This window comes from Nematolebias whitei, chromosome 23 (genome assembly GCF_014905685.2).
Source record: "Nematolebias whitei isolate Nwh7 chromosome 23, NemWhi1, whole genome shotgun sequence".
Taxonomy (NCBI): domain Eukaryota; kingdom Metazoa; phylum Chordata; class Actinopteri; order Cyprinodontiformes; family Rivulidae; genus Nematolebias; species Nematolebias whitei.
In genome coordinates this window covers 13038789-13050360 of record NC_056520.1, presented here as the reverse complement: position 1 = coordinate 13050360, position 11572 = coordinate 13038789, and the positions used below count along the sequence as shown (strand labels likewise).

Genomic DNA, 11572 nt, shown 5'->3' with positions numbered 1-11572 from the left:
ACACACATATATATACATATATATATATACATACACACATATATATATATATACATACACACACATTATATATATATACATACACACACATTATATATATATATATATATATATAAAAACTTCTAAACTATATACTTTGAAATGAATGAACACCACAACCTTGACATTGTGTTCAATCTACTTCAGCACTTTTTTTCTTGTTTTTAGCTCCTACCTTCTGCTTTGATCATTTTAGCTGCAAGTTACAATTCTGCTCTTTTTAGCCTTTAGATATTCTTTTGACAGCTGTAGATTCATTTATTTATTGCTGGTTATAGCTTTTAGCTACTGTTTTGTCCATTTTAGCTTTTAGCTTTTGATTTGCTCATTGTATTTCTTAGTGATTAATCAGCTACGTTTAGCTTTGAGCTATTGATCTGTAGGTTTTAGTTTTATTTATTTGTTTTTTAACAAAGACCCTTTTTTTTGGGTTTACACACAGTGATACAGTAAATAAAGAAATAAAGCACATAAATTGCCCAACTGAACAAAGATCTATGGATGATTTTTAAAGAAATTTGAATCATGAAGCTAATTTCCAGCATGAGCAGTAGCAGTTTGCTCAGACTGTATCACTTCCTGTCATCAGGTTAGAGCTAATAACTCTCATGCTGTCAGTTTACTTTCATCCCTCCTGAAGTTTCACTCACAGCTTGAGGAGGCGCACCTGAGCAGCAAACTGGACCCAGTCTTACCTGGCGCTCCTGGAAACCTCCTGCAGCTCCTCCTTCTCCTTCAGCTCTTCTTCCTCCTGCGACCACATCACTTCCACCAGCAGCTTCCTTTAACAGAGAGCCGTCAGTCTGGTCCGGGAGCAGAGAGCTTCTGTATGGCTGCTCCTTCCTCTGCTGTCAGACACACTCTGACCGCCTCCTCCTCCTCCCACACTAAACAGCTTTGCCTCCACCTGATCCCGCCTCATCCAGCCAACACCAGCTGGAGCTGATGGCCGGGAGTTCACCCTGAGAGCTGCAGCTCCTCCTGCTGCTGGGAGGAGGAGGGGAGGAGAGAAAGAAAGAAAGGATGACTTTGGTATTGGTAAGTGGGGATGGATGAAGAACCCATATGAGTGAGGTTCTCATAGGTGGGCCCATTGATCTCCCCAAAAAGGCACTGAGCTGTATTCAAACCTTCATGTCCCTCGGATGAAGGTCTGAAACACAGTGTTCTGCGCTTCTCGTGATCAATGAAGGATTATTCAATAATTCTTCCTCTTTGACTGCTCAGAGCCAGGCAATGACCTAAATAGTGCAGAGGTCTCTAATTCAATGACACAGGCATCACACAGACGATTGTCATAGAAGCCCATCAGCATTTTGTGATGGTTGAGCAGGTTGCGCCCAGTTAGAACTCCATCATGTGCACTGAAAGGTTTCCATGTCAGGGCGATGAAATCTTTCCCAAACTTAGGATTTGGACCGTTATTCAGCTCCCGTGCCTGTCTACAGTCTGTCAGCTCCCTCCAGCAGATTGTGTTGACATCTAATCCAGGCCTGAAGGGCAGTTCTGCATACGGTTATTGAAATACCTACGACAGTTCTAGAATTGCGCTGCTCGGGGCGGCAGCATGTTGGAGCATCTCTGTTACCTTCATTGTGAGATTTTGCTTTTGAAAACTTTAATTCCTCTTTTTCTGGATGTAAATCGCCTTTTTCAGATGATTATGTCCTCTGGTATTGGATGCTGTGCAGCTGTAAGGATTTTTACTAAAACTTTTTTACTTTTGAACATTTGTTATGATGCGTAACCATGACAACAAGGTGGTTTTCTACAACTGGGAGCTGCTGATTAACATCTCAAAGCGCAAATAATATCTCAACTACAGCTCCAAATCTGCAATGAGTTGAAAAGGAGGTGTCATGGATGCATTCTTATCTACCTGGAGGTAGTGTTTGAGTGCCTGACTGCTGAGATCCTGGAGCTGGCGGGAAACGTGGCTCATGACAGCGGGAGAACCGAGATCATCCCCTGACACCTGCAACTGGCTGTCGGTGGCAAGCGGTTCGGCAGGCTGCTGAGAGGAGTGACCGTCGCTTGGGGGGTTCTGCCCAGCATTCAGGCAGACCTGCTGCCCAAGAGGACCAAGAGGTCTGCTGGGTCCAGGTGGACGGATCAGCATCTGCGGCCAGTTTCTTCGGATCCGCTATGGGATGGACTGCTGTGGGAGCTCCTTCCTGCCCACAGCCATCAGCATATATAACAACTCTTTAATGAAACCAGGATGATGAGCTACAACAATTAATTTCCCTTTGGTATTAATATTTTTGAACTGAATTGAATTTGAACAGGCTCTGGTCCTCTGAAGTGGGTCTTACTGCTGGCTTTTGCAAGGTAGTCAGCTCTTTCATTATCATTAAAACAGTATGTCTTTGTACCCATTTAATAGTAACAGTTTTGTCTCTCCTCAGTTGACTGACTGCTTCAGCACACTCCCAAACCAATAATGACATAAAGCGTGGCCCCTTGGAGAGCTCTAATGGCAGCTTGGCTATCTGTTTGTATGAAAGCTTCCCTCTGTGTACACTGAAGGTCCCTGAAAAACACCACACACTGGCAGATTGCGCATATCTCAGTTTGACATACAGCTACAAATCCACTCAGTGGGTACCTGTATTCTCTCTCACTATAGTACTTGCACCTACTGACCCCTTCAGAAGGGATCCATCTGTAAAACTGTAGAAACGATTGGGAGACAGGTCCACCTTAGAGAAGTTGCTCCAGGCAGCTCTATCTTCAGTCTCTGAAAACTTGTCGCAAAGCTGTATTTTTGACCATACTGTCTCCACGTCTTGCCATTAGTGGAATAGCCGCCACTGCCCAGGCCCAGATTAGAGTATGCTGCAAGGCAGATAGGCTTCTCCACCTACCAGACTGGTGTAACCTCACCGCATTGGATGCAGCCACCCCCAAGATATACAAATCCAGTGGTGTCAGGTCCAGTAGGATTTGTTGCACATGGGTGAGACTCACTCTTGCCACCCCATCTTGGACTCGGACACACCATACTAAAGCAACTTATCATAGCATGGGGCGGACTATGGCCATAATCTTTGGGGTAGCACACCAATGACTACCTGTAATTCTATGGCTTGTTCTTTTTTTCTGTGGCCTTCTTGCACTTTTCATTTACATGTCTTCTCCAGTTTTCTGTCTAGGGAGACACCCAGAAACTTAACTGACTCGGACAAGGAAAGTTCTACTCCCTCCAACTCTGGAGGTGAGTTACCCTTCCTTGACTTCTTATGGCTAAAAAGAACCCATTCTGTCTTGTTTGGGATGACAAAAAGCTCCTGCTCCTAGCACCATCTGGATACTGTATTTAGCCCCCTCTACATTAGGTTACATACAGTACCCAGGTAGAAGCCTTCTATAAGTATGACCAAGTCATCTGCATACCCTTGTATGTGGAGTCTAATCTAATCACTTAGTAGGTCATCAACAACCAGGAGCCGACACAGGGGCAAGAATACTCCTCCCTGTGGACAGCCCCGTCTGAGGTAGATGGTTATCATACAGTCCTTCAGAGTTGAATAGGCTTTCCTTGTCAGAAGAATGAAAACGGACCAGTTTGTAGTTGTCTCATCCACATCTCTGCTGCCAAGTGCTCTCTCTATAGCTTCTACAGGTACATTATTAAATGCCCACTGTGAGCCAAGGAAGCAGCCAAGCGTATATTGTCCCTGTGCCAGACAGTATTCGTAAAACATCATGTAGGGCTGTTTCTGTGAAGAGGAGGAGAAGAGGAGGAGATAGCTCTTTGTAATTTTTATAGTTTTTTAACATTTTCAACTTTGAAGCTATTTTTCTCATAGAAAATAAATTCGCTTCTCTGGTCATTTTGTGCTTCAATCAGACTTTAGCCGGTCTTTTGATAATTTTAGCCGTAATTTGTTACTTTTTGCTTTAAGAAGACCATTCTACTTTTCATGAGACATTTAACACTTCCCTTTAGCTTCTAGCTAGCTCTTTTTTTATTTTTTTCAAACAAATTTAGCTTTTAGCACAGTTTAAAAATACTTGTTGTGTGTTTATTTGGACATTAATCCCTGACGTAAAAATGATCTCAAACCGATTTTTGCATAAAAGAAAGGTAATTTTTTTGTCTAAATATAATGAAGTAACAGTGTAAAACGACCTGACAACATGTTTCAGCTCATAAACATCCCGCAGCAGAGCCCACAGAACGTGTGAAGGAACACTGACCTCAGATCAGTTCAAGCTGTGCCCCTCAGAGACTAAAATAATCTCATTATTCTCAGGGGCAGCTCCTTTGGTCCGGGGCTTTCTTTATTTACTGTCTCCTCGCTGATGTTTAACAAATGAGAAGAGCATGACTGCTCCCCGAAGCCGAGGGGCATGACTTAAATTAGGCAGAGAGCCTCGTTCCCTGAATGATTCATCCCACGGATCCAGAGATGCAGCGACGGAGGCAACCAGGCAGCTAAATGCAGGCTGATGTGACGAGCTTCGGCTGGCGAATAACCAGCTGCAGCACAGACATGAGGGTTTGCTCGTGAGCTTTACTGACTGGATGAAAACTGGATCAAACATGGCAACATCAACGCACTGCTAAAACACGAAAAAGGAAAACAGCCAAAGAAATTGCTTATTTTGTGAAAATACAGCGCAAACTGAGAGCAGAGCGACTGCTGAAAGTTACCGAAGAAGTTAACATTGAGTTACTGAAGTTAAAATGATCAGAACAAAAGCTAAAATTAGCTAAACAAAGATTAAAAGCCAAGGTCAGCAAAACAGTAGCTTAAGGCTAGAGCCAGCGTAACTAACAACTAAAATGATCAAACAAGTAGCTAAAAGCTAAATCCAGCAGAAACCTTGGCTAAAGGTTAAAAATGACGCAAGTGTTGAAGTAGAAGAGCACGAAGTTTTTGAATAATTTGAAACGTTCTCAATTGGATAAATTAAAGAAAATAAATGACAAACACCAGAAGTTTATAGTATCCTGGACCAGCTGAACGTTTTGTAGAAACTATAACAGAAAACGATGGAAATGCTGACTCAGCGCTCACCCTAAAATGACGACTAGAACATTTTTGAACAAACGTTGAATGATTTCAATGGAGCCGCTGCCTAAAGTTCAAACATAATGTTGTAATGATCTAAGATCTGAAAAAAAAGCTGATGTTTTGCTGTATGAACCGTAGAAGTGTAAAATGACAGGCAGAAACAGACTAAAAAGTAAGCCTCAAAACAACAATTGCTTGCAAAAAACTAAAAGTCAGATCTGATGGTCACACGTTTATGTTTAGGTTTCCACGGTGTTGTGGAGATGTTGCTTTTGTAACCGGTCCCTCTCTGCGTTGTGCTGGTTATTAGGGAAGGATTAGGCTGTGACACGGTTTATCTTGGGCATGGTTGGTTTCTCCATTTATTCTGACAAACAAGAAACAGAAAACAACCACGTTATTGGCCTCCCGCTCCAGGTACTACACAAAAGAAGTGTATATCACAAATCGAAAGTAAATTCCTGCTATTTTACAATCGATGGTTCGCTTAAATTAATGATGGGATGGATTTATATGTTACACCTGTGATGATAACAAAAATGAACTTAATAAATTTATAAATAAACAGGATGTATTTAGATGAAAAATAATTAACACCCACCTTTCCGTAGGACGACGGTACAAAAGGGGAGAGTATAAGGGGCGCCAACAATTTAACAAAACAATACCACAGAAGAAGAAATGAAAAGGAGGGGCTTCAGATCTTAAAGTCACACGCTTATAATAATAAGGGGGAGTGGTGGCGCAGAGGTTAGAGAAGGTGGGCCTGTGATCGGAAGATCGCCGGTTCAAGCCCCAGTACCGATAACATCAAAAATGTGGGTGGGGTAGGTGAAGCACACACACCTGCCCCCACCCTCCTTCGCTCCACTCTGGGCCCGTGAGCAAGGTCCTTAACCCACATCTGCTCCCTAAACAGGTCTCTCTTGAAAATGAGTTCTCGTGGCTCAATGAGACTACGTAAATGAAAAAAAATGATACTCTGTTATGAACTGCCCCAGTGCACGCTGAAGGTCTTGGCCGGAAGGCTCTGCAGGACCATATCATTTGCATAAAGACTGTCATAATTTTAGATAATAAAAGACCCCAAGTGGTAGACTGAGAAGTAATTCAATTCAATTCAAATTACAAATTACTTTATTAACCCCAAAAGGAAATTAAATATTGTTGTAGCTCATCATCCTGGTTTCATTGAGTTGTTATGTATGCTGATGGCTGTGGGCAGGAAGAATATTCCACAGCAGTCTGTCCCACAGCAGATCTGAAGAAAATGGCAGCAGATGCTGATCCATCCACTGGGACCCAGTGAGCTTCTCGGTCCTCCTGGGCAGCAGGTCCACCTGAATGTTAGGCAGAACTCCCCCTTAAGCGATGGTCACTCCTCTCAGCAGCTTGTTGAGCTCCTCATCATTGCAGGCGCCAGCTGCAGGTGTCGGGGGATGATCCTGGTTTTCTTGTCATGAGCCACGTTTCCTGCCAGCGCCAGGATCTCAGCAGTCAGTCACTTGAGCACTTCCGCCAGGTAGACAGAGATGCATCCATGTGCCTCCTTTACAACTCATTTGGGATTTGGGACTGGAATTAAGGTAATTTTTGAGTTTGAGATGTTAATCAGCGGCAGCACGGTGGCGCAACTGGTAGAGCTGCTGCCTCTCAGTGAGCAGGTCCTTGGTTCAAACCCCGGTCCAGGGGCCTTTCTGGGTGGAGTTTGCATGTTCTCTCCGTGCATGCGTGGGTTTTCTCCGGGTACTCCGGTTTCCTCCCACAGACCAAAAACATGCATGTTAGGCTGATTGGTAACTCTAAATTGTCCCTATGTGTGAGTGAGAGAGTGAATGGTTGTTTGTCTCGTTTGTCTCTATGTGGCCTTGTGATGGACTTGCGACCCATCCAGGGTGTACCCCACCCCTCGCACAGTGATTGCTGGACATGGGCACCAGCAACCCCCGTGACCCAAAATGGAACAAGTGGGTAAAGATAATGGATGAATGGATGGATGGATGTTAATCAGCTGCTCCCGGTTATAAAAACCATCTTGTTGCTTGTTGTCATGAGCCTCGTTTCCCGCCAGCTCCAAGATCTCAGCAGTCAGTCACTTGAGCAATTTTGCCAGGTAGACGGAGATGCATCCATGGCGCCTCCTTTACAACTCATTTGGGATTTGGGGCTGTATTTGAGGTAATATTTGAGATGTTAATCAGCTGCTTCCAGTTGTAAAAAACACTTTGTTGTCATGGTTACGCTTCGTAACAAATGGCCAAAAGTAAAAAGGTTTCAGTGAAAATTCTTCCAGCTGCACAGCATCCAATACCAGAGGAAGTAATCATCCGAACAAAAGCCATTTACATTCAGAAAAAGTGGAAATTTAGTTTTCAAAAGCAATAGCTCAGAATGAATAACAGCTACTCCACCATGTAGCCAGCCACCTTGAGTAGCGCAATTCTAGAATTAAACAGAGACAGAAGTACAAAAATAAGTGTCTTAATTTACAGGTGGCAGTTCTCTGGGCTGAAAAGGAAAGAAGGGACAAGGAGAGCGGTCTTAGGTTTCAGGTGATCCTTGCTACAGAAGAGGTGAATGCCGATGGAGAGAGGAGCAGGTTGTCTAAGGTTGACGGTTACACTCCAGGCTGTAGGCTCTTGGTAATTGTGGGACACGATCAGGACAAGGCGAAGTCACAAGGAGGGAGAAGGCCTTAGAAGGTTTGTAGAATACAGGACTTTGGAAATTGCATAAGCATGACCATGTCCCTGCGCTGGAGGAATGTCTGGCAGAGGCTTTTATACCCAGGCAGAGTAGACCTCCAAACCAGGCACAATTGTGTAGTGGTTGCTGTGGATCGGCTGCAGCTGTGGAGTGAGTGAGCGGCTGGCAAACCTAGAACTCCCACAGAGACCCTGAGGTTCCCAAACCAGACACCCTCCTCTCCACGACTGCACCTTGAGATCCTGTCCAAGAACAACACAAACAGGATCAGGAACGAGGGACAGCCCTGGCGGAGCTCAATCTGAACTGAGAACGAGCTCAACTTTGTGCCAAGAATGCGGACACAGTTCTGGTTATACAGGGACCAGATAACCATTAAAAACAACTCGGGCACCACATACTCTGATTTTTTCATCTTCTGTAAAGTGTAAAACGAGTATCTGCTGCTGTTTTTGTCTCCTCTCTGCATTTGGAAGAAGCTGATGCCGTCTCCTCATCAGCAGCTCTTCTACATGCCGCTGCTCCTCCTGAAGGGAAGTGACGTGAAGTGGGCTCTCGGGGGTCTTCTAATGAAAACACAGAGCGAGGAAACCTTTCTGCTCTCGTAGAAAGGTCTGGACTACAGGAAGCAGCAGCTAAACCGTTCAATTTGTGATTATTCACTGTGAAAGAGGTCGGCTGTGATGTCACTGTCGCTATGCAACACATTTAATCCCCTTCACCCAGATTAGGGGTAAAACACTGTAAGGCCTTTTGTCTAAATTACAAACCATGTAAGAGCGTCTTTACAAATCACTCAGTCTTTCATCATTTTACCATATGCTGCCATGTTAGAGCCTCGGTTAACCTTTGACCTCCTGTTGGAGCTGGAACAGAGCAACATGTGAAGATTACCCAACTCCATCCATCAAACCAGCAGATTCAGGTTCATTATTATTCATCAGTGAGGAGAAGATGGGGCAGATGCAGCATCCATGGAAACATCTCATCAAATATTCACAGCTTCAGATTAATATTTCACTTTAAACCCCTATACATAATAAAATCTGATTTTAAATTTAATGTGTGTGAACTAACGATCTCATGAACATGGAGAAAAATCTGGATTTGTCTGGATTTTCTTTCTGCTAAAAGCAAGTTCTGAAAAAATACACCAGAAACATTGAGAGGGGTTCTTGTGAGGGAGGTTAATAAAATAAAGATTATTAAAGTTAAAATACATTTAACTATCCTGTAGAGGAACTTATAAAATGCAGCTCATTCAACTTACAACAGAGTAAAAAAACAAGCATGTACTCACTCACATTAATCCCAGAAAAAGGTCCCTTTGCATCATAACAATAAATAAGCAAATTAAACTTACAAAATTAAAAGTAAAAATAAATAAATCATTTTAGTAACTGCTGAAAATTGCTGCTAAAAGCAACAAACAGTTAGCAAAAATCTATGGAATTAGCAACATGCTTACTAAAATCAGTTAAATACTAGCTAAAAAACGAACGTAGCAAAACACAGGCAAAAAGCCAAAGATAGCAAAACGCTAGCATAAATTAGCAAACTGAAAGCCAAATGTGGCTAAATGCTAGGTAAAATGAGCTAACCACTAACTAAAAGTTAAAATACGCAAAACACGAGTCTTCTCCATTCAGGGTGGAAGAAAGTTGGTGCCTGTTTCTTACTGTGTGAGAGGTGGACACACCTGAACTGGTCTCCAGTCCATCACAGGAAACACAGAGCATCAGTACAATTAATATTAGCAGATATTTCAGCTGCAGTATTAGCACTTTAGCAATAATACATTCAGTGGTGTGGGGGAGTGGTGACGAAGAGGCTAGAGAAGATGAGCTAGTGATCAGAAGGTCGCTAGTTCGACCCCCCGGACTGACAATGTCAAAAATATAGGTGGTAAAGGTGAAGCTTCCACACCTGCCCCCACCCTCATTTGCCCCACTCTGGACCCTTAACCCCCACTATCTGCTCCCCTTATTGAGGGAATAAGCAGGTGATAACCAGTTTTATCACCATAAAACTGATTGGTCCCATTGTGAGTAAGCCACTTGTGGCAATGAGTTTGTTGTGGCTCTTCGGACTGATGAAGTCCTTTGGATGAAGGACAAAACGTCTCAGCAAAAAAAAAGAAACTGTCCAGAGGACCTTACTTAACTTTGTTGGATCAACAGTAGCAGAGATAGCAATTTATTAGGGACATCTTTTCAAAAACATAAAAGCCTATACAAAAATGGCTATACCCCATTGGAAATTTTACAGATTTTGTGTGTGCAAGTAGCTGAGTTATCCACAACAAACACTCTCATTGCTAACAGAGCTTGCAAAAATATGAGATGGCACGTAATGTTATGCTCAAGGTTTGACTAAAATCTTCCATTTCTCAGCATGGCCTTGGTTTATAAACTGTTTTTTGAAAGGCGGTAGGACATACACGTTCCTTTAAGGAACGCTGGTCTAGATAGGACATACACGTTTCTTTAAGGAACGCTGGTCTTGATAGGACATACATGTTCCTTTAAGGAACTATGGTCTAGATAGGACATACATGTTCCTTTAAGGAACTATGGTCTAGATAGGACATACACGCTCCTTTAAGGAACGCTGGTCTTGATAGGACATACATGTTCCTTTAAGGAACGCTGGTCTTGATAGGACATACATGTTCCCTTAACGAACTATGGTCTAGATAGGACATACACGTTCCTTTAAGGAACGCTGGTCTAGATAGGACATACATGCTCCTTTAAGGAACGCTGGTCTTGATAGGACATACATGTTCCTTTAAGGAACGCTGGTCTTGATAGGACATGCATGTTTCTTTAAGAAACGCTGGTCTTGATAGGACATACACATTCCTTTAAGGAATGCTGGTCTTAATAGGACATACATGTTCCTTTAAGGAATGCTGGTCTTGATAGGACATACACATTCCTTTAAAGAACGCTGGTCTTAATAGGACCTACACGTTCCTTTAAGGAACACTGGTCTTGATAGGACATACATGTTCCTTTAAGGAACTATGATCTAGATAGGACATAAACGTTCCTTTAAAGAACTATGATCTAGATAGGACATACACGTTCCTTTAAGGAACGCTGGTCTTGATAGGACATACATGTTCCTTTAAGGAACGCTGGTCTTGATAGGACATGCATGTTCCTTTAAGAAACGCTGGTCTTGATAGGACATACACATTCCTTTAAGGAACGCTGATCTTAATAGGACATAGACGTTACTTTAAGGAACGCTGGTCTTGATAGAACATACATGTTCCTATAAAGAACTATGATCTAGATAGGACATACACGTTCCTTTAAGGAATGCTGGTCTTGATAGGATATACACATTCCTTTAAGGAACGCTGGTCTTGATAGGACATACACGTTCCTTTAAGGAACGCTGGTCTAGATAGGACATACACGCTCCTTTAAGGAACGCTGGTCTTGATAGGACACACATGTTCCTTTAAGGAACGCTGGTCTTGATAGGACATGCATGTTCCTTTAAGAAACGCTGGTCTTGATAGGACATACACATTCCTTTAAGGAATGCTGTTCTTAATAGGACATACATGTTCCTTTAAGGAATGCTGGTCTTGATAGGACATACACATTCCTTTAAAGAACGCTGGTCTTAATAGGACATACACGTTCCTTTAAGGAACACTGGTCTTGATAGGACATACATGTTCCTTTAAGGAACTATGATCTAGATAGGACATACACGTTCCTTTAAGGAACTATGATCTATTTATTTATTTATTTATTTATTTATTTATTTATTTATTTCATTTC

General features: G+C 42.6%; 1 protein-coding gene across 1 annotated transcript in view; it reads right to left on the bottom strand.

Moving 5' to 3' along the window:
• The window catches only part of LOC119429056 (growth hormone receptor), a 55779-nt gene extending 54977 nt beyond the window's left edge, over positions 1–802 (bottom strand). Inside the window, exon 1 of the mRNA XM_037696773.1 lies at positions 735–802. Within this exon, the coding sequence (XP_037552701.1) occupies positions 735–802 (68 nt within the window). The remainder of the gene's footprint in view (positions 1–734) is intronic.
• Positions 803–11572: the final 10770 nt, after the last annotated feature.